A 23,904-nucleotide genomic window follows, 5' to 3' on the forward strand; every position below is an offset into this window, starting at 1 on the left:
CGAAGGTTTGTTGATATTTGAGCTCAGCAGACAATCAAATACCCTCTTCCATTCAGTGCTCCTGAAGTAACGTTGCTGATTGGCTGGAAGAGTGTATGGCTGAGTCTGGGCCACTTTGTTTGTTTCAGATTCAGAGAAACACACGCAGTCAGTGTATGGCTGTGTACAAACACCGGAGCTAGAGGATTTGGCTGAATTTAAACTAAAAGTGTAATTGATTGTAATCAAGGACTGCATCTTTAAGTTCCTGTCCTCATCACAACGTCTTGTTTGGAAGGGTTTGTTATGAGTGCAGAGCTCTCACGCCTGCATCAGCACACCAGCTACAAACAGTTTTTATCATCAAAAAACTCTTTCAGTTTGCACCCGAGAGATGGATGTATGTTATTCTCCTTAAAGTGCTGAAGCTTGTCAGACTCTTAAGTCCCCATCAGATACTGATCTTCAAGGCGTCTATGTGTGTGCTCTCATTAAAGCAGATTACAGAGCAGCAGAAATCTTATCATTACTGCAGACCCCTGATCCAGACGTTACAGACAAGACTGAGAGATGTGTGATGTGTGTGTGAAGAAAAGTGCATAACACACTTGAATAGCATTTCATACATACAAAATATGCTTTGGTGTTTTGGTGTATATCAGGAGCAATGTCCTCAAATTTAGATTCCGTGATTTTATTGGAGTCAGTTGCACAGTCATGGTTCACTGAAGGTAGCCTAGCAGGTCTTTGTGCTCCAAAAACCAAAAACAATACCTCCAGACAGTAGAGAGGCCTCTTGGAGAGAGAGGGGGAGATAGAGAGGTTGGTTATTGTTGTTAGTCTGCCCACAGGCAGTCTGTGTATGACCCCCCACCCCGATCCCTCCGCCTGCACCCGTAGTTTTCTGTGAGCGCATTTCCAAGGCTCGGCAGCCCGGCAGTAATGTGGTTATTGAAGCTTGAGGTGACTAAGCCCTGAGATTCCCATGAGTAATCCATCACAAGAGGCAATGACCTTGTTCTCGCTCCGAAGGGAGATCTACTGTTACATATAGACATCCAGAGGTAACCCCTCACCTGGTGCCGCTGGCTAACTGATCTCAGATCAGCTGGAGCACACCTGGTGCCCACGGGAACTCTAAGCCATTTAAAAAACTGTGAGAGCCTCAGAAACCCAAGTGGTTGAGGTGCCCACAGCATCCCTCCTGCAAAGTATTCTCCCACCTAGCACTCTGTATGATGCCTCATCTCTTTCCTAAATATAGCTTTGAGGCTCATAATATATCTGAAAGTGGAATTTCCCTGTGAGTAATGTTAAACTATTCAGTCAGTACTGACCATTTAAGTGACATCTACTAGCGTTGGGTGGTATCAAGGTATTACGGTATACCGGGTATTTAGAAGTCCCGAAGATATGGTTTTCTATACCATCAAAAATACAGACGCTCCACTTTCTATTATCACTCACACATACAGGACTAATATTTAATATAATTCATGTTGATCTCGCCCATGTTCTTATGTCTTTACATTCACACTACTGTTAGAACGTATTTCATATCATTCTTCAAGTTGTCTGTTCACCTTTTGTAATGGACATTTATTGTAACTTGAAGTCAGCAAGTAATACGATGCTACGCAACACCAAAAACAAAAAAAAAAATAGATACTGCCCAAGCCTAATAGCTATAGCATAACAAGTTTAATCACTCCGATCCCTCCTCAACACACACACACACACACACACATAACATATCCTTCCCCTTTCTTTCCTCTGTGACAGGTGTAGCCTCCCACAAATAAGTAAAAGGAAATCTTCTCACGCTGCTGTCATTTAAAAGTGCTGATAAGCTCCATGATAAAATCGGTCCATTAATAATGCCGTCCCCAGGAGCAGGAGCGGAGGCCTCATGAAGAAGTTGGCTCCTCACATCCGAGTGTCCTCATCTCCACTCACCGCTGTTTCTATCTGCTTTATTTGTCACATATTGACAGCTGCCAGTGGATGTTTTTAGGGAATGTCTTTCAAATGGTAATGTCTTTAAAGTTGAAATGTTTGTTTTGATAAGCTTTGGAGTTTGGACTCTTTTATTTTTTTGTATTCGTGTGGTTGTTCTGTAGTCAAGGATAACACTGCAGTGCAAGGCTACACATGAATCACACCACACATTCACTCTCCCCTGAGGAGAGCCATTGCGTCTAATTTGAATCTGCTCCCAGCAAGGACTTGGACATATTTATAAGGCACATATACTGATACAATCGTGGTTGTGTAAGACTATTTGAAGGAGTGTTTCTGGTAGGAGTTTTTAATTTGTCGCTGGTGTTCAGTTGTAGTGCTGTGAGCAGTGTTGTTTATCTTTATCCTCCTTGAGATTTAGCGTTCACGCTTGTTCATTTGTGCGCAGGGCGTAGTGAGATTCTGATCCATATGTTCTGTTATGCAAGTGCCAGCACAGTGTCTCTCGGGAGGTTACGATGGCTACGGAGCCAGGTGTGAATGTGTGTGTGTCTGTGTGTGTGTCTGTGTGTGTGTGTGTGTGTGTGTGTGTGTGTGTGTGTGTGTGTGTGTCTCTGTGTGTGTGTGTGTGTGTGTGTGTGTGTGTGTGTGTGTGTGTGTGTCTCTGTGTGTGTGTGTGTGTGTGTGTGTGTGTGTGTGTGTGTGTGTGTGTGTGTGTGTGTGTGTGTGTGTGTCTGTGTGTGTGTGTGTGTGTGTGTCTGTGTGTGTGTGTGTGTGTGTGTGAGAGAGTGAGTATACATATGTGTGTTTCTTCAATCTCAGCAGGTGAGGATAGGTAAATGTCTCCTGGGTGGAAAGAGTAGTGATGGAGGTGTTTGTTTTTATCTCCTCCATCTCTCCATCCCCCCAGTCGAGGTGATGCTTCTGTGTGTTTGAACAGAAGTGAGGACTATGCCAATCAGAGCTGAACAAGTCATTCAGCCTTTTTGATCTGTTCCTCAAAATATCTTTATTCTGTTCCCCAAAATATCTTTATTCTGTCCCCCAAATCTCTGTATATACGAGTCATTGGTGAGTTACTTGTCCAAAGACTTGGAGGATTGGTCATCCTTGTTCCTCCTCAAGACCTGCTTCAGTCCTCTACATCTGTTAACTGCTCCTCTGTCTGCATTTATGAACAGAACCTGTTCATATTGTCCACTGATCTAGACTGAAATAGTCACAGTCTCCAGTGACCCGTGAGCTTGAGCTTCTCTCCTGAGCTGTAACGAGGAGGGCATTTATGGCCCCTCCCGTGCCATCAGGCCAAGGAGATTTACTTCAGTAATATCCCCCCTCGCTCAGCCTCGCCGAAAGGACAGTCAGACAGAGCAGTGTGTGTGGGCGCGGTGAACAAGACACTGGTGTACATCTTTTTTCATAAACCCTGTGTTAAACACATTGATTTGATCTGTGCGTGGCTTTTGTTGCTTTGTTATGATGTAGCTTGTTACAGAGAGTTAAAATATCACGCTAACATTGTTTTTGTTGTTTTGTGGGTTAGGGTTATTTGTTATTGTTGATGTTGTAATGTTCAGACCACAGTATTGCAGGGGTGAAATGAGGTCACGTCCAATAGAAAAGTGTTATGTTTCTGCTCCAGTCTTCAGTCCAGTCCGAAAAACCTTCCCCTACTAGTAAAAACTTCAGATACATCACCCATAAACTTCACTAGGAGTGTATCACAAGGCCTCATTCTTTCAGAGAAGTAAAATAAAAAAAACGAAGAAAGCCACAAGCTGTGAAGTCCTGCATCCCTTGCCAACCTGACTCATTTTTTTTTGTCCACCACACACAGAAGCGTAGTGCTGTCCTCCGAGGCATTGAATTGATCTGATTACATAAGTGCTGGTTTTCAGTGTTTTCATTAGTCATCTCTGCCACAAGCCAGTGAATAACACCCAGGGAAGAGATGGCAGAGTTAGGGGGTGGTGGCAGAGGGGTTGTTTGCAGGTTTTTACTGATGGCTGTTTGATGGCCTGAGTGCCCCCTCAACCCCCAGGCCAGTCCTCCCACCCTGTGCCCTGTGACTGTGGTTGGGTCTTTGGTTGAGTGAGACAGACACACACACACACACACACACACACACACACACAGTCACAAACAGTCATTCATAAACGAGAAAGAAACAGCACAATCATATATGCATACTCATATGCATACACCTACACCATTATATTTAGACACGCAAACACGCACTCGCTGATGCACCCAGACATGCAAACACACGTATAGACACGCAACGAGATAACAATAATCTCGTTATCCTTTTTGGAAAAATGGAAAATTCACACATCCCCTCACATGAACAGGTCTATATTTCACTCGTACAGTGTGAGAGTCGCCACTTCCGTCCCCTTAGTCAGAGGCATTCCTTGCAGGTCTTATTAACCTGCCTGCTTTGGTTAATGATGGAATAACGAGATGATTCATCCGCCTGTGTTCCGGGGGCCTTATGTAACAGGCCTAGAGGATGAAAGAGGGGTAGGATGAGACCGGGGGAACAAGTGCAGTAGAGTACAGCCCAGCGGTACGGTTCCCTGTGTAATGGGTTCTCCGCTCCATCTGTTTTGAAGGTGACGCAAGACAGTCCCATTGGATTTCAGTGCACAGCAGATGATGTACAGTGGTGCTGGGTCTGGGGATTAACCATGGCGATGCAGTTGTAAAAGACATTACAGACAGGGAGCTGTGGCTTTGACTGTTACTGCAGACGGGTCGGTTAGGCAAGTGATGAGAGTTTTAGTGTGTGATGTGTCTTCATTCTGAGCCTGAGCCTGTGCCGTGGAGATAATGCAATTATTTCACACAATAAGATAACCATCGGGGGCACTAAAGTCCTAATTTATATAAGCGCTTATGTCATGAGAATCCTTTAAGTGCACCTCCCTGAAATGGCTGAAGACTTGGGGAACTGGGTTACAAATCCTCTCCTTAGAATTACACATTACTTTGCGCCGCACAATGATATTGTAGAGCTTATTAAGTCTCTACTGTTTGAGAATACTCAGCTATTAAACAGTAAATGAGAGATGAGATTCGGAGACAGCTACAGCAATAGTTACTTGTTTTCATATAATAATCCTGGAGTACAAAATATTCGGCTAGGGACTGGTAATGTCTCAGCCATTGATTCAAGTCCTTTGAAGTGCAGATATTTTTCCTATGTATGTCTTCAGTAAAAGTTTATGCTAATTGTGGCCCTTGAATTAATAGCTACCATGGTGTTTGTTGTTTTCCAGGTACATTACAAAAAGGACTTTGAAGAGAGCAAAGGCCGGGGCTTCAGTATCGTGTCTGACACTCCCGAGATGCAGAGACTGAGAAGAACCCAGGAGCAGATCAGTAATGTATGCTGTGTGTGTGTGTGTGTGTGTGTGTGTGTGTGTGTGTGTGTGTGTGTGTGTGTGTGTGTGCGTGTGTGCCAGCGTGCGTGTGTGTGCATGGAGAAGGATGGGGTTATCAGTCATGTATGCTTCCCTCAACGATTGGCATCACCACATGGTTGACCTTTGACCCTTTGGTGGACCAGCCCAGTGGTAAACCAGCTCACCAACCCATATATATTTGTCCTGCTCATATATTTACAATAATGGGATGTTGCATAAGCTGATGGTGGTGGGCTGGGGTGAGAGATGCCAGTGTGTTTGTATGTGTGGGGGCGTTGGGATGAGGTCATGCAGGGTGTATGAGCAGGAAGAGCTTTTATGTGTGTGTGTGTGTGTGTGTGTGTGTGTGTGTGTGTGTGTGTGTGTGTGTGTGTGTGTGTGTGTGTGTGTGTGTGTGAGTGTGTATGTGTATGTGGTTGTGTCTGTGAGAGAGAAAAAATGCAGAGGGTGCATTTTGGTCACTGGGCCATAAACTACACACACAAACACACACTCATATACATCTCTCATTTCTCCTCTTCTCTCTTCAACTGTGATAATATCCAGTTCTGTATCACAATAATACACCCACTTACCCATACTTCAGTTGATATGCCTAAAGACTATAATACCACAGATTCCATAGTGGAGGCATTCACCCCAGTAAAATGACCTGGAGTATGATCTGACTTCATCTTAACGTGAGGACAAAAGACACCCAGGGAACATCCTGACTGCATTTGGACTGAAAACATCTCCCCAGGTAAGAACACATTTTCTGTTTGAACAGTCTGTGTGTGTGTGTGTGTTTGGGATAACCATCCTCTCCCTGCTTTTCCTAGAATGTGTCTGTTTCGGTTGTCGACCCAGACAGAATGCCCACGCCTCCCCTACGTCTTCTCCTAATCAGCCAGCCTGCCAGCGTCTCCACCACAGCAGCTGACACACTCACACACTCATAATCATCACACACATACATACACATCTCTGGAGTGAGCCCCAGCAGATGTGGCGGATCGCGGAACATTCCGGACAGGCGGCAGCTGGCTCAGGTAAGCGAGCCTCTCACCCCTCTCGGCGGCCATCTCACAGTGCACTCAGCTGTGTGATCGCATCTTTCCACTCGGTAGAGCGCCCGGATCACCTCGCCTCGCCTCCCCTGGGGTAATTAAGCAGAGAGGCCGCAGGGCAGGGCATGGTCAGTTCTTGTGTTACTTTAAACCCTGGCACTGGCAAATCTGACAGCAGAGGTAATTAAATTGTGAGAGAGAAGGACAGGGAGAGACGATTTGTTTTCTTCTGATTTCTCTCTGATCTCCCACTGTCTCACTCCCTCCATCTCTATCTCTTTCCCTCTCCCTTTCTCTCCCTCTCTCTCCCACTCTTCCTCCCTCTCCCTCTCCCTCTCCCTCTCCCTCTCTCTCCTCCACTCTCCCTTCCTCTCACTCCTCCCCACCCTCTGTGAAAGGGCAGCAGTCAGGTTCATATGAGGACATACTGGACAGACTGTGCAATCAGCAGCTCCTCTTAAAAGGGTTGATTTTGCTGTGAAGGCTCTGTGCTGATTGGTTTAAACAGGTCGAGGGTAACAGCATGAAATCCACATTAGACCAGTGGTATTCCTGGCATGTTTGCATACATTATTAGTCTTCCTGTGCAGTGTATAGTCGTGCATCTGCATCGCTTCACCAGAATTGACCAGCACCCTCAGTGTCATAACAATGAAACTGTTGCAAGCTTTGTGCGTAATGGCTTCAGCAGATTCAGGGAAAGTGAACCCAATGATCAGGGCTTTGGGTGGTTTCGGAGAAGCTCTTAGAGGTTTTGAGTGACTTGGGAAGAGTGACTCTCAGTTGGGTTTTTGAGCGCACACAGTAGCTCAGGGACTGTGTGGGAGGACATGACTGTGATCAGGTCATGTTTTAGGGATCTTATGAACCTTATAAGAACAGAATGTATAGAAGGTTAAGTAAACTGCCATCAGAGTGAATATAAAACAACAGGTCACCCTGGGAAAAACATAATACTAGTAGCCCACCACCTAGCGTCTGTAGCGCTAACCCCAGTAGCTAGTTTTAAGTGCGTGCAAGTATGCGGCTGCAGAGCTTGTGAAACGCTGATTCCTGTGTGTTCCATCTAATTGGCTCCCCCTAGAGCTTTCTCATTCCTCAGATGCTTCCTCTCCCTGATGAGGACACTGGGAGAGTGGAAGAGGAGGAGGAGGAGGAGGAGGAGGAGGAGGAGGAGGAGGATGAGGAGGAGGAGGAAGGAAAGAAAACATTTCAGAAGTCTCTGTTTTTAAATGTTTTTGTTGTCTTTGTCAACACACCAACCCGGTTATTTCAAGATACCTTCATGATTCCACTGTTTTGAGCAACTTACATCCTTAGTCCAACATTGATTACAATGCCAGTGTCGAGCTAATTAGACTCGTAGCTACTGTTCCTTTCCCACTGAGAAGCTTATGAGAATAAGCCACAGTCACCCCCAACTGTTTCCACTGACCCTACCCCAGATGCGCATCCTCTCTCAGTCCCCACAGGAAAACAAATCTTCTCTGATGTGGTTCCGCCCCACATCTGTGTCTTTTACGATCCCAGTATGGCCCTCGGCACACCCAGCGTTCCAAGCCTGTTATCAAAACCCTGCTTTAAAATACACAAGCACGCGGTTATTTAGAAAAGCTCCCATTCCCATCTGTAGGACAAGGGGAAGGGGGAATGAAATAAACATACAGCCACGACGTGTTATCAAGAGCAATTTTCGACTTGTTGTGGGGTGTCGAGAGCCAAGTCAATCAATGTCATTCATTAGCCAGGAAAACAACAACAGAAATCCCTCTTTGGGGTTGGGGGAACCCACGGCTGCACTCTGCTCTGGGCCAAGGTCCTGGTTGAGGCTGCTTCTATTGCCTGTTAGCCGTAGTTGCTCTGGATTCTGTGTGTTTCTGCTTCTCCTTGAGCAGCCCAGCCCAGTGGCTTCTCGGAAGCATTCTTTGGCCTTTACCTCTGCGTCTCCCCCGGCAACTATTTCACAGCGGGGCTTTGGAGCGGCCGCTCGAGTCCCCCGTAGAGGCATCAAGAGCAGAATGAACAGAGACAGCAGGAGCTACCTCCAGTCCTGGATGCCTGTCATCTTTCACAGCCTGCCAGAAAGCATGTCATCAGAACTTAACTGTTTGTTGGAGGAATGTTTTCAGGCATCATGCATCATAAGGCACTTTTGAAAAACGATGGACATTTTAATTGCATTATTCCTATGGAAGGTCCATTAAGCAGTCACCAACCTTGCTTCATTCATTCCGCAAGTAAGGCATTACTGGTGACATTAGGTGTTGCTGAGTTATATTATGAGGAAGAGGACTTTACTGTCTCTCATGCAGCCACACAGTGTCAGCCATTAGCATTGAACTTTTAAAATGGGCCTTCCCCATAATGTGCTAGCTTGTAAGGTAAGAGATTAAACAGAAGGCTTTGTTGCTGTCATCTCCTAAAAAGTGCAGAGGCAAAATGAATGACAAAATAAAACCAAATGAGATTAAGCGACTGGACAATTATGGGACATCCTATCTCCCCTGGGATCAAACTCTAAATGAGATCAGGGGGAGAGTGGCACTCATAATTTAGCTTCTGTGATAAACGTGTCATATCTCTCAGCCTCTGTGATGAAAGCTTGATGTTAACTAAGCCATCAAAAATGACCTTTCACTTGATGTCACTTGATATCAATTGATCATTTTTTGTTGTGCGGTTTCTAATCGTCTGATCTCCAGATTTGTGTGAATGTCCTTGTGTTGTGGTTTTTTCACCCCCCTCCCTCCCCACTACTAAACGGTCGAGTGAACATGAAGGCCAGATGGCTGCCTGATTTAGCCAGCATCTGAGGCTCTGCTAAAGGCTAACACAAATCCTGTTGGCTCGCTCCCTTCATCAGGGTTGTCATGGTTGGGTGCAGTGGTACCGTCCCTGTGTCGCCTAAGCTCGTCCCAAATCTCAACCACAGAGCCTAGCACTTAATGGGTCATGCTAATGGAGGTAGACTGTCCTATGGGACGAACTCAGGTGAAGGTCGCTAACCTTTATTTAGCATGAGCAGGTTATTTAAGGATTGACCCTGTGACTGTCTGGGTGGTTCATTCGAAATTCAAATGAAGTGAGAAGAAATCCAGAAAGATGTTTTGTGGGACCTGAAAGGCATATCCCGACACAAACACTGCTGAAGCTTCAGAGCGCATGGCTAATGCAGGGGCTTTATGCTCCTGTTTCTCATTAAGTTATACACAAATGCAGGGTGGAAGTGATTAGCTTGTAGCGTGCTGCTCTGTGAAGCCTGAATGACAGTGAGAGTAATGTGGTGACCTTTACAACAAGCGGCAGCACCATCTTAAAAAAGGCCGCCTGAGTTTGAGAACTAATTTCTCTGTTCTGTTTGGCTGCACAGAATAATGTTGTTATTGTTGTTGTTGGAGTTGTCCTCCTTTATAATGACATCATGCTGTGAGAAGCCTCCTCCCCTCTCCTTTCTGAAAGTCTCTAAGGAGCTGTGGAGGAAAAATTGAGGGAAAGAGGAGGAGTAGAGAACGAGACTTCATCAACACTCACTCAACACTGTAACCACTCACTGTTGTTCTTTGAGAAGTACAATCACAAATATGGGATTAGAATGCTGCTAACTGAAAGTTGCGTTTGATGATGTAATAATGATATTAAGCAAACATTTTAAATAGCAGTAAATGTGAATTCTAGATCTACACTGTATAGTTCTGGAATGAGTTGCAAAAAAAAGGAATTTCATGTCATATGACTTCATCAGTTGTGGGCTGATGATTTGAGTGATCAAACAGAATTTTCACCATTTTCTGTTTTTCTATGTAATGCGATGGGAATGACTTGCCTTTTGTAATGGTAGAAATATCCCTTTTGTTCACCTTCTCCAGTTGGCATCTTGCTATCTTCCCGTGGATTTGAACCACAATAGAGCCAAATCACACACACAGTAAAGCCATCCAAAGTGATTGTCTCTAATCTTTTGCCTGTTCATCCCATAATGACCCCCTATATGTAGGTTGTATGTGTTGTTTCATTCTCTTTCGTTCCTAAAATAAAATTGGTATTTTCACATACCTTTTCTATTGAGACTCCTCTGGGGCGCCTCCCTCCTTGTAGCATGCTTTGTATTTTGGTGCTTAATTGCTTCAGCAGATTCGGGGAAGGTGATCCCACCGATCAGGGCTTTGGTTTAGGGAGAAGCTCTTAGAGGTTTTGAGTGACTGCGGAAGAGTGAATCTCAGATCTTCAGTTTTTTGAGCACATAGAATAACTCTACCACTCAGGGTCTGTGTGGGAGGACATGAATTTCAGGGATTGCATTTGGGACCTCCTCTCACATCAGAAGAGTGAGTCGGTTGTGCAGGAGTGGTTGAAGTGTCTCTCTCTTCCCAAAGCAGGGAAGGGTAGAGTAATGTATGATGGATGCTGTGGGCTTTCTCCACTTGTAATTTCCACATCCTCTGAGGTTCAGTTCTGCCTGTCAAATCCCTACTGATCACAGTGATTTAGTCTGATCGAAGGGGAAATAGATACGTTTCCATGCACCCTGTATCAGCAGGTTTTCCTTTTACTTTCTTTTTTTCTTTCTTTCTGCCAATTTATATACAACAGAAGTTCTGCCAACGTTTCCTCTTGACACTGGTATAGTCACAGGAATAGGGATTGCCGAGTTGTTGGACAACAATAAGCGCCACCTAAGTACCATTCTAGTATCACTTACTGTAAGTATTACTGTAGGTCATGACAAGCCCAATTTATCTAATTGCATTAGGTACCGTTAGCTCACTTGGCAAATAAGCTATGTCTGAGCATGTCATTGTGGGTTGCTAGGAATGTAGCTGATCAATCTGTATTTCTGAAGACTTTTTGTTCCAACTGCTCTTCAATGTTGAAGCATTTATGTGTACTTACTGCACCATGGGGTGGTGTTAAAACTTAATCCGTCCTTCATTTGTGTGCCAACTCTATAACTCACAAAGTCTATACCTGCTCAACTGGCTTAGAAGGCTCTCCTCACCCGCACAGGTGAAGCTTACGCAGGCTATCCAAGGTGACCAAATGACTCCCTTTGTTGACAGTCAGTCTGATAGTAAGCATCTAATTCATTTGGATCCTAGCAGTGAGGACAAGGAAAAGTTGTAGTGTAGCTATTTCTGTCTGCAGTGGCGAATAAAAGCTACTGTTTGTGTGAGCCCCCCCTTACTCAATATGCTCTACCAGTTGTACTTGTGGCAAAATCACAACATTCTTACAGAGACACAAATCAGATCGCTGTGTGATCCTCAAATGAAAAACCCAGCAGCATCACAGAGCAATAAGGCAACAGCAGCACAATCATTAACATGAACTACATATTCCTACCTTTAGGGCAGCCCAGCATCAGCACATCGCTTAACACAAGCAACCCTAGTCTTTATGTGGCTCTCCGATCCTTCATGTTCAGCCAGCCGTGTGGCTGTCACTATAGCCTGCTGTGTGATTGCGTTCAGAAGATTACTGTCCCCAAATAATTTACAGGCGAAACAAAACACAGTGCCTTTTGAAGGGGAATAAAGCAACCATTCTCTTGACACAGTTTCATCCTTTGCCAGTTTCCTTTTAAACAGGGTTTTGGAAAAGAACCTCTTTTGATGCTTGTGTTGTCCTTCTGAAGCAGTGATATCTGTTGTTTCTGGTCCAATTTTCACCCATTATGTCCTCATATGCTCATTCCTTTTATCCCAGCATGCAGGGTCTGAGCTATAGGTAACGTTAGCAGGATTTTCTGTAGTAACGTGGTGGCTGGGACATGGCTAACGTTAATTCCTGGGGTGTTGGTGGTTGGTCTTTGTCATGGCTTGAGCTAGCTGTGGCTATAGCTAATCCCATTGCAGTTGTTTCAACCGCGCCAAACTGTGGATCTTCGTCCAGATGAAGACGTTTCTGAAATTTCAGAAGCTCTTGGTCCTGGAGTGTTCTTTCAGAAGTTGTGTTTTTCTTTTTAGTGCTCAGCTATGGTACTTTTTTCCGACATTTTGTGCGATGCTATCTAGTAAAACCATATTGACCTTATGGATTTAGCCATATCTACCCAATCAGATGCTTACTTTTAAAACGTTTCTTATGGGCCAATAGCGATCAAGATTTTTTTATCTGCAGTAAATTTAAACAAAATTACAAATAGTCTGGCCAATCCGGTGCCCTTGCACACGTGGGGCCCAAGGCTGCAGCCTGTGCATTAATCCGCACCTGTCTGTCTGTAGGAATAGTAAAATGATTTGGTGTCAGTTCCCTTTTTTATATACTGTAGATCATAGGTCCTCCATCAGGAAGTACTTATAAAAGAAGTTTTGATATCGTGATCCACATCAGTACTAACAAGACAGACCTCATTGGTGTAAAATTCCTTTCGCTATAAAACAGTGTGAGACACTTTTATTCCACACATAGATGCTGCAGTTAATATAAGCGGTAGGCCAGATATGACTGTGTGAATATGCAGCTATGACTGTGCTTTCTTGCCCTTGGACATCGGGCCAAGCAACTCAGCAGTCATAGGAGGCTTTTTATTTTCTTTGTAAAATAGTATTAGTGTGGAGCTGCTTGTGCCATTTGGAACAGAACGACAGAAAGGGCAGTTGAAAAAGGAGAGGACTGGACAGGAGACATTCCTTTCTGTGTGCGACAGTGTCTCTCATCCATACCCAAGCCTATCGAGCTGCCTCACTGGCATGGCATCGTGGCGATAAAGACCCAAGTAGGGGTCTAAATTGGGAAGTCAGACTTGATAAGGAGTCCCCGACAACGAGTGGAAGAGGCGAACACGAGAACAGGAGTCATACAGGACAAGCAGTCAGGCATAACGTGGAGGACTGCGGTTTGTGCACCGACTGGTCTACAGCAATTCTTCTCAGGGTTGCATTTTTTTCAATCGCCCACATTTCACTCTGCGTTGAACATGGAAAGTTCTGGAACGGATGCTGTGGAGACGTCCACAGTGCGTTCAAGGGTAAAAAGCATTGTGAGACAGGGGTCGGAGGTGAGCTACATTGTTTTCTATATTCTCCACGCTTGACCTCCTTGTGACTTTAGCCCTCTGTCCACGTGACCTTGGGCTTTCGGGGTAACTCTGGCCACCTCTTTTCCTCCTCCTCCCCCACAGGCCTCTCCAATGGTTCCCTATGAAGACCCTAACCTAGCGTTCGCCAGGAGATGCAGCTTGATCCTGAGTGATGTGAGTAGGGCTCAGCAGCTCCGTGTGGTTGTTGTACTCACCATGCCTAAGCTGCAGATGGCACGGGATTCTGCAGCTTAAATCAGACGGCGGGTTTTGCCAGTGACATTCGTGCTGGTAACTGTGTGGTAGTGGTGGTGGTGGTCATTAATTGACTGGAGCCACCTGTGTTGGATTTCGGGGATGGTTGGTTGTTGCTGGGAAAGCCTTTAATGGGTTTAGAAATAGAAAACGGCTGATGAGCTTTGTGTGTTGTGCCAGCGCGACTAATTGAGCTGGATTGTTGGTGGACTGAGCGTTTGGGGCATCTGCTGGGGGTGGGGGTGGGGGTGGGGGTGGGGGGTGGTTGGTAAGCGTTTCCTATTTAATCTCCAGCAGAAAACGCAGTGGAGAGACAGGGAAACTAATCTATATCAGCCCAGTGGTCATCAGTTAGACTTTATTTTGTATATTTGCTTTGCTCTATTTACATAAGGAAGTTCAATTATGAGACCCAGACTTACTCAGTATTTTGATGTGCTGAGTTGAATGCTCCTTTTCTGTGTTTGTATGCATAGTAAAATGTGCTGTGAACTACTTTAATTAACTGTGAATCAGGGCTAAGTGCATGTTGTTTTCATTTCCCGTAATAACCAAATCATGGCCTCAAATGGGTTTCCCTCAAACCGAGACTAAGCAGAATAGAAAATGTCAGTGTGGGCTCGAGTAGCTATTTGAGAAAAATATGCTTTGCTGTACCCATGTTCAAAGTCATAGGGGCTACTTGAGGCTGCATTAGTGTGTTTCGTCAGATGTGTTGAGAGGAAATTGTTGTGTAGACATTTGACTGACCGTTGGGTACGATATGGGAAAGTTTGCCTTGAAAGGCGTTTTTACTTCACTTTACTCATCAGCTCTTTTCATCAAAGTTGTTGACAAACGTGTCATTGCTGTGGCACAGCCTGCTTGTATATGTGCTAGACTGTTTTTGTTGCACCAGAGGTTCTGTCAAAGCCATAACATGTTAATCGATACGTACGGATATTACGGAATTATTTCCATTCTGGAAAGAGGCCTTGTGGTGGTGTGCTTATCTCTAACACAGTTTTGCATTGCATCTTCACCCATCTTAAAATCATCATGAGATGCTTTTCGTTGATAGGAGAAATGGCATATTTTGGTACTAACATGGCTTTGTCTGTTTCCAAACTCAACAGCTTGCTAGCACACAGCTGTTATGAATAAATATTTGGTGTCCAGATGTGTGTAATTAATCAGACCTCGAATAGACAGTGGTAAGCGAAAGGATAAACTCTTATCTTGAGCTAAAAGTAAACACGAGCTGCCATTTCTTCCTTGGCAGCTTTGCCACCAGACTGGCACTTTAGTCCATGATTGGCATCTTATTCACTTCAGGGCAAGTTGCTCTCTTGATATTTATCATTTCACAATGTTTTCTGTGATATTTTCTATGAGCTGTATAATACCATACCATCACACTTGGGAGAGGCTTTCCCTCGTGCAAAAGTGCAATTTGAAAGCTTTGTCAAGAGTTACTCCCTCTGCAGACTTCCTCTCGCTCTATGTGTGTAGGTGAAGTACAAGGAGGAGTACGAGAAATCCAAGTGGCAGTGTACGGTTGGTGCCGACACACCTGTGATCCAGCATGTCAAAAACATGGGCACTCTCCTGTCTGAGGTGAGTCTCTGTCATGACAGCAGTGATGAACTTTGTGTTAGAAAAATGATCCTGCAGCTTAGGAATGTGTCACAATGAATACCAAAGAAGAGTGAGTACAAAAGCTGTTCTGGATGATAGGCCTAGATTGAGAAAATGACAAAAGTGCCACAATGACGTTATTTACATGTCAAATTGAGTCTGTTCAAATCATACCCGTAGACGAAGTTAATACTGTGCATCAAAACAACTTTGATCTTTGAGCAACCTCATCCCGACATTACCTTCACACATGTAATTGATAGTGATTGACAAGCCCTCATCATCGCGTCTCCAGTTAGCCGGTGACAATGGTCTTGTGTCCTCCTGGAACCCAGGCCTCAAGAGGGTGAAATATGCGGCCGATTCCCTCCGAGGCCTCTGACATGCATGCCTTAGCACTAGCCTGAGTTCTTCTAGATGAGTGCTCTGTCAGCTGTCATTTGTGTCGCCAGATTCTGGCAATGTTTGGAGAGGGACTAGGTCCGCTAATTGTCAAGGGCCCCAAAGGTTCTTCATGGCTGGGCCGCATTCTTCTCTTGTCAACACCAGCTAATACACACTGGCATGCACACACAGATAAACACACACACAACATGCCGGGACTCTTATGAAATGACATACACACACACACACACACACACACACACACACACACACACACACACACACACAGCAAATCAGCAAAGCTACAGTTTCACACACAGACACAGCAAAACGGATCCAATGTCTAAAAAAGCAGTAAACCTCTTTAACCAAGTTTCATCCAGGTAATGTTGTCTCTCGCTGGTCTTAAAGAGTGTTCCTGTCCTGCCATGTTTCAGAGTAAATATAAAGAAGAGGGGAAGAAGGAGGCGTCCATCTCTCTCTACTCCCTGCTACCAGAGACCATGGAGACCCAGCACGCCAAAGAGGCCTCAGAGCTGCGCAGTGAGGTACACACAGGTTAAAGTTTCTCAGATTTGAAAGAATTAGTCATGAGGGCATCTTTTGTATGTGTATAAATGGCCGTGTTAGCTTGTTCATGTACAGATGAAGGAAAGTACGTTACAGACAGACTTCAGCTTCAGCTGTATAAAAGAACATGAGATTTTTTGAGTGGTTATAAAGTAATGAAGTTGGAAGCAGAAGTTATGAATCACATCTCCCATGGAGACTGCTGTGCCAAATTAAAAGAGGTGGAATTAAAGCGTTCCCTGTCTGACGATGATGCCTCATCGTGACTAATCCCTCAATGGCGTCTTTCGTAATCTTCAGGAATCTTTCAGCTGCAGGTCAGATTTCTGCATGCGCGGCTTAGGGAGATCTGAGCAGTGGAGGCAGCGAGACGAGCAGCAGCGGCGGCAGTGGAGATGGGTGTGGCACGCACGGCTCATTGTGTCTCGTTCTCTCCGCAGATAAAGTACCGGGAGAGTGGGAAGACCGAGATCACCAGCTCCCTCTACGCACTGCTGCCGGAGACCACAGAGACCCAGCTGGCCAAGGAGCACTCGGAACTACAGAGTGATGTAAGACAGGCTGCCACTGCACCGGGGCCTCAGGAGGCAGCAGCAGACACTCTGGAGTGGAGATCTGAGCCGTGTCCATCCCAGAGTGGGCTGCTCTCTGTGAATGCTCACATGTTTCAGCTGCTGGTGCAATAGGTGCCCATGTGTTAAAGGGATGAGATGAGTGTCCCGTTAAGGCTCAGTAGAGTCCTCCATTAAAGGAGAAGTCCGCGATTCTAATCGATCTCAAATTCAGCGAATTGCTCTTCATGGTCCTCTAGCCCTCCGTTCAGTGTGTGTGCATTAACAAAAAAACCTTCTAGTCGTAGTCCTGGCTCTGTAAATGGGCAACAAACATCGTGGCTTGGGCCGAGCCATAAACAATTCAGGCCATTCAAGGAGTTGCCACAGGAGCACGGAAGGGAGGGGTGTCATTTGATTCGCTGTTGAGTTCAAATATCAACAACCTTTTGTCAGAATTGCAGACTGCATATTTAAGGAAACATTTTACACATTTACAACATTTAAACATATTTCCATGTTCTTTAAGTTATATAGTGCATATGTCATTATCAAAATCTTTAGGTTGTAATTTTATATAATATGATTCATATGGAAATATGCAATTCTTTAATGTTTGCAGAGCTATTCTACTGTGATAGTAATGCCACCAACATATTATGTGTGAATGTGTGTCTGGTAGATGTTCTTTTGAAAGGGATGTTTTGATAAGATATTAATGTGAGTCCATATTATTACATAACCCTTATGACAGCTGTCATACATTGATCATTTAAAAAAGGAAATATGAAAGTATATTGATGTAGCATATCAGACACCTGAATTTGTCTTTGCAATTAATTTGCCCTGATCAAAAGTAGCAGCAGCATAACAACTTATAGCTGTGTGAGCCATTTATTTATAACCCCCATTAGCTATTCTCTTTTTACACGGTCTCCAGAACAAGTACAAAGAGGAGGGGAAGAAGGAGATCTCAAACAGTCTGTACTCTCAGCTCGCCGAGACCACGGAGACGCAGCATGCCAAGACCGCCACGGAGCTGCTGAGTGAGGTGCAAACGCAGTGACTTCTCATTTATTTCTCACGAACATAACGGCCATGAGAACAGGAACTGTGTGTGAATCTGCTAGGGAGAGCAGAGGACAGGGCAGCATGACCCAAAAGCATAGTTGTGCTGAGGCCACTGTAACTGAGAGACCATTCAGAATGAACAGTCTGTTCAAAGGTCTCTCTGTTAGTTTGGCCTCAATCTTAACTGACACAGTGTTCAAAATTATGGCTTTTATCATAGAACAAAGAGTTTTTTTTTGTGAAATGTAGTCTTTATATCCCAGTTCCACCTGTCTGGTGTGAAAGTGATGCCAAAATGTTTGGACCTACATGGTGCAATGTCAGTAGCCACTGAGTTTCCTCAAGAGGAGATATTCTTATTATTTCAGAAGCTTGTATGTGAAGTGGTGGAGCCATCCTGTTTCAGATCGGTTTTTCTCACATTTTACACACGGCAGCCCCACCCTGTCAATGATTTAGTGCAAATGAATATAAAAGAATGTTTTCATTAGCCTTGAACATTTTCTGTGGTTGTCTTCCAGGCAAAGTACAAGGAGGCTGGCAAGAAAGAAGCCAGCACCTCCCTGTACTCTCAGCTGCCAGAGACCAATGAGACCCAACATGCGCGAGAGGTCTCCCAGCTACAGAGTGAGGTACAGCCACTAGTAAAGACTGTACAGTGCTGTCTCACACACACACACATGCAGACGTATACACATGTCAGGTACACACAGTACTGGTACACTTAGGACTGGTACTGCCACAGATGCACACTCACACACATAATCACATAACACAGACTGTCACAGATATATATATATGCACACACACACAGGCTTAAAGAAAACACAAACATACACAGGCTTAAAGAAAACACACACTCATAGGCTCTCTCTCACACACACACACACACACACACACACACACACAACCACACACACACACACACACACACACACACACACACACACACACTATTTGCAGACTCAGCTATTTGCCACTCTTGTCTGCCAGTGTGCTGGTAATCATAGTTCTATACGCAGCATCAGCACCATCAAGCCACAACTCCTCTCCCCCTCCAGGTCAAATACAAAGAGGGAAGCAAGGGCACGCCCTCCTCCCTGTACTCCCAGCTCCCGGACACGGCCGAGATCCAGTTCGCCCGGGAGATGACCGAGATGCTGAGCGAGGTGAAGGGATGCGAGCTGCAATCACCTGACAGACTGGAGAGCATTGCTTCCCTGTGCCATAGTCGATACTATCTCATTTACTGTCACACCTGTCACATTGCTCAACCACTTCATCTCCTAAACAATGCAAGACATCCAGGCTTGGCTCCCCCTGTCTCAGTTCACTGCTTGTTTTACTAGAAGACTTCTAGTGAATCACAATCATTCGATTTCTCCTAGTGCCTTAGCTGCAGACAGAAGTTGTTAATATATTTTATTATTTCAAGATACCAGGCTGTACTTTTTGCAGTGGTTCTACCAGTAGCTATTTAATAAATATTCCACCAAACTTTCACATAATAGTCTATTAAAGATACCTATCAACTGTCAGCCAACCCTGACTCAAACACTAACACCAAATCTCAGTGTATTTCTATTCCTCTAACTCCACACATTTTGTCATGGTAAAGGACTGCTGTGTGATTGTCTGACACATGTCTCTTCACGGTCCCTCCAGAATAAGTATAAAGAGAGTGGGAGAAAGAGCATCTCAAGCTGTGTCTACTCACAGTTAGCAGACACAACAGACCTCCAGTTTGCCAGAGCTGTTGCTGAGCTGACCAACGAGGTAAGTTTAGAGTGGGATTTTAATAAGCATCCACATGCATCATATGATGGAAAATCCATACAAAATTACTGTTACCCCTGCAGGCATTTTGTTATGGCATTTAAAAATCGGATATCATGGCAGTTCATTGTGACATGTTGCACTTAATGCATATAAATACTAATATTTACAGTTGGATATGGCAGAATTTTCAATCAGGCAACTGTACCGACGGTAAAATGTCATTTGACCGCAGAATGTATGGAAATAAATAAACAAATTTGGGAATCTACAGTTACCCTTCATTGGCTCAGGTGTAGACCGCATTTGTACACATGCAAATGCTTCTATCATTAGATTCCCAAAGATTTCCATGATTCTGAATATTCTGACTCCCACATATTACCATCCTAACTGTTATGCTGTTGTACATTTCCTGGAACGTTTTCCTGTTGGTTTTGTTTTCAGAGAAGGTACAAAGAGGCAGGCAAGAAGGGGGTAAACAAGAGTCTCTATTCCCTTCTTCCTGAGACTCTGGAAACCCTGCATGCCAAAGAGTTCTCCCAGCTCCGGAGTGAGGTAACAAACCAAGGCAACAGTCTGCAGTGCTAAAAAGTATTGTACCTGTCTAATGGTTCTGATACCATTGCAAATGCAGGCTAGCTGGTTCTAACACAGATCCTGATACCATTGCCAATGCATTCTAGCTGGTTCTAACACAGATCCTGATACCATTGCCAATGCATTCTAGCTGGTTCTAACAGATCCTGATACCATTGCCAATGCATTCTAGCTGGTTCTAACACAGATCCTGATACCATTGCCAATGCATTCTAGCTGGTTCTAACAGATCCTAATACCATTGCTAATGCACGCTAGCTGGTTCTAACACAGATCCTGATACCATTGCTAATGCACGCTAGCCCTGGTAGCAGCTAATTCTCCCAGCTACTGAGTGAAGTCATGTCACAGACCCAGGCCTCAGCCTACATTCCAAACATGGCAGGTACATTTCCCTGATCTAACTGTCCTAACCCCAGGTTCTGATACCATTGCATAATTGCACGCTAGCCCAGGTAGGAGCTCGGCTCAGATCTGGCACGGTTAGCAGCTTATATCGGATGTTCCCACATTTACTTTCTTAATGGCATAATTGGAACTCAGGAACTTCAGGAACTCTGAAGGTTCTTGTCCTTCTCTTCCTCTGACCTAACTGATTTCACTAATCTGCCCCTCCCCCCTCCCCTTCTGACTCAAACCCGTAAGGTGAGCTCAAAATACTGGAGTGGCCCTTTATAGCAAGAATCTCACCACTTGTTTAGTAGATTTCACAAAGCTGATAAGCAGCTTTACAGTTCAATTGGGTATAGAGTGTAAAATATCAGCACTTACACTACCGCAGGGAATCCACAATATTAATTCTTCCCGTAATATCCATACTTTAGTACTTGGTTAATATTAGTTCCTCCCTCTGGGAGGTGAATCCATGGTCGCAGTGTCCCCAGAAGCCCAGGGTTCAGCCGGCTCGGTGCCCTAGTGCCCTGGTGCCCGTGCTGCACTGAGCTGTTTGGGGGAGGAAGAGGGTGACGGCACACCCCAGGGGGTCTGCAAGCAGGCTTTGCTTTAATCCAGAAGGACAAATTAATGTCAACGCAGAGACTGTTACCATTTAACCCCGTAAGAGCATTACTGATCCTGTGCTGCTGTACAGTTCTGTGTGCTCGCCATATATATATAGTGGCTTTATGGGGTCACTGCAAGACCTTCATTTGTCAAGAAAGGAAGTGTGTGTGTGTGTGTGTGTGTGGGGGGGGGTTGAGTAAGTGTTCATTTGGGGGCAAACATCTAGTAGTAATCGTTAGTGCAGTGGGACTTACTAAATGTAAACGCTCTGCACACCCGTGAAATATCCTAGGGGACACGAATGAACAAATTGATTGGAGAGAGATGTACTTGCAGGGATTCCATGAGTCCAGCAAGTAAACACCAAATGTAACGGATAATGGATGACACGGCAATCGGACAGCTGAAAAGGTTACACCTCAAAGTGCATTCTTTTCTGCTACCCAAATGCCTGTGAAGTCCATTATCCTGTTCATGGCGTGGTTGCCACACTTGCATTTGGTTAATTTCCATGTTTCGATCCCCAAAATGGACTTTGTTTTTAGGCCTTCTTTCCACCACACATTGAGTCTTTTCTTAAGTTAAAACCCAAACTGCTGGTACTACATCTAAATGGATGGTTGCAATGGTTAAAGCCAGTTTGATGAGTACCTCATCCATCTTTTTGTGGATGTCACAGACACAGACATTTTTTTGCCCTCTTATGTATTTCTCTTCTGTAGGTCTCTACAAACGTTCCATATTTGGCTAAATAATTATATTTACATGAAGCAAATAGAGCAAAACAAGCATGCATAAATAATTCATAAATTGCACATCAGCAACAAACCAGAGATATTTCCTGCATATAATTCCCCCAGCAGTATTTTGTTTCGGTTTTGCTTTTGAGTAATCCCCAACAAAGCTGATACTAATGGTATCAAGTGATCTAAATGCTATATTAAAACATAATATAGAAACATTTCAGCTGTTTAACAAAGTGATGAAGTTATATACAAACGAATTATTTCAGGAAAGTGGCAAATCTCTCCTTTATATTAACTTTTTTGGTTTTCTCGTACAGATAAAGTACAAAGAGGACGGAAAGTACGAAAACACCTCAAGTCTGTATCACCTGATGCCTGACACTATGCAGACTCAGTTTGCTAGAGAGGTGACAGACCTTCAAAGTGAGGTAAATCTCGCTCTCTCTTCTCTCTTCTCTCTCTCTCTCTCTCTCTTTCTCTTTCTCTCACTCTCTCACCCTCCCAATAAAAGTCGATGTTACAAGATACTTAGAGAGAGGTGTCAAAAGACTGATATTTCACAGTTATGCTCATCTAAAGCAGCAGGAGTTTTTTTACTTCTGTCATACTACTGTCGCAAACTGATCCGTCAAGCTGTCAGGCGTAGTGTGAAATCTAATCTTCTCTTCCAGGTGAAGTACAAAGAGAAGGGCAAAAATAATGCCTCCTCCAGTATCTACTCTCAACTCCCTGAAACCACGGAGACTCAGTTCGCCAAGCAGATGTCAGAACTGCAGAGTGAGGTATCGCTTCATCTATGAACCAGCTCCAGTTAGTTTCTATGCTAAATGTACATGGACTGTTATTCTTTTATGCTGATTGGAAGAGAGACCCTGGGCCCTAATTTAATTGGCGGGCAACAAGCAACAGGCAAAGTCTATCATGAACTAAAACTATTGTGGACATGTGGAAACATTGCACTGACCCACCCGTGTTTGCTTAGGATCTTGCTCATGGTGTTAAATTAGTAAAGTGATTTTGCCAAGTTATTAAATTAGCTTTAATTCACGACTCGCTCGTTCATTGCTCGTTGCTTCAGGGCCCCCTTTGTTTGTGTTTCAGTCCAAATACAAAGAGGCTGGGAAGAAAGAGGCCTCCACCTCTCTCTACCATCAGCTGCCAGAGACACTGGAGACCCAGCACGCCAAAGAGGCTGGCAAGTTATTGAGTGAGGTGGGTGTCCTATAACAACATGCAAACACACACACACACACACACGCAGTGAGGTCACATTCAATCATGCCCTCAAATTTACATTCATGTGATTGGCTGAAATTGTAGGAGACATCTGATAGTCTGCAAAGGATGTCCTTTTGAAGACATTTTTTGAATCAAGCCGTGTCAGGTGTGTAAATGCACGTGTATTAGTCTGTAATTAAATGTAACAGAATTTACATTTATGAATCACGTGACATTTATATGTGAATCAGGAAATACATTTGTGAAGCTTGTGACATTTATTTGTGAATTGCAAAATACATTTGTGAATCGCAAAATACACTTGTGAATCGCATTACATTTATTTGTGAATTTTGAAACTTTTCTAACTCCATAGACCAGGGCCTGTATTCACATAGCATTTGATCTTACCACTAAGAGTAGCACTTTTTTAGGTTTTCTCCTAAATTCTGAGACCAACTTTTACTAAGGAAAAGAAGAACCCCAAAGTTAGCTGATGTCAAGTCTCATGCACCAGCTTGCTTTCAAAGACCTCAGTGACTGTTTGATGAGTGACAGGTCTGTGCTAGTGAGTAGGCGTGCACTTCATAGCCTACCGCAAAACAATAAATAATTAAATATGATACATATTTATGTTACATCAGAATGCACATGAAATAGTAATGGAATACGCTACCCACA

The 23,904-nt window shown here is 44.3% G+C and overlaps 1 protein-coding gene across 16 annotated transcripts in view; it reads left to right on the plus strand.

Annotated features, from left to right (window-relative positions):
* The window catches only part of LOC105896900 (LIM zinc-binding domain-containing Nebulette-like), an 86,447-nt gene that overhangs the window by 23,708 nt on the left and 38,835 nt on the right, over positions 1-23,904 (plus strand). For 3 of the 16 annotated variants that reach the window (XM_031584015.2, XM_031584014.2, XM_031584024.2), the window contains exons 1-13: positions 13,076-13,412; positions 13,536-13,607; positions 15,180-15,284; positions 16,127-16,237; positions 16,700-16,810; positions 17,751-17,861; positions 18,403-18,513; positions 18,943-19,050; positions 19,547-19,657; positions 20,105-20,215; positions 22,323-22,433; positions 22,677-22,787; positions 23,107-23,217. In XM_031584015.2, coding sequence (XP_031439875.1) covers positions 13,332-13,412; positions 13,536-13,607; positions 15,180-15,284; positions 16,127-16,237; positions 16,700-16,810; positions 17,751-17,861; positions 18,403-18,513; positions 18,943-19,050; positions 19,547-19,657; positions 20,105-20,215; positions 22,323-22,433; positions 22,677-22,787; positions 23,107-23,217 — 1,365 coding nt within the window. In that variant the 5' untranslated portion in view covers positions 13,076-13,331. Of the gene's footprint in view, positions 1-5,219; positions 5,328-5,989; positions 6,109-6,187; positions 6,398-13,073; positions 13,413-13,535; positions 13,608-15,179; positions 15,285-16,126; positions 16,238-16,699; positions 16,811-17,750; positions 17,862-18,402; positions 18,514-18,942; positions 19,051-19,546; positions 19,658-20,104; positions 20,216-22,322; positions 22,434-22,676; positions 22,788-23,106; positions 23,218-23,904 lie in introns of those variants that run through there. The other 13 variants (XM_031584010.2, XM_031584013.2, XM_031584017.2 and 10 more) reach the window with 10 other exon arrangements.

This window comes from Clupea harengus, chromosome 17, assembly GCF_900700415.2.
Source record: "Clupea harengus chromosome 17, Ch_v2.0.2, whole genome shotgun sequence".
Taxonomy (NCBI): domain Eukaryota; kingdom Metazoa; phylum Chordata; class Actinopteri; order Clupeiformes; family Clupeidae; genus Clupea; species Clupea harengus.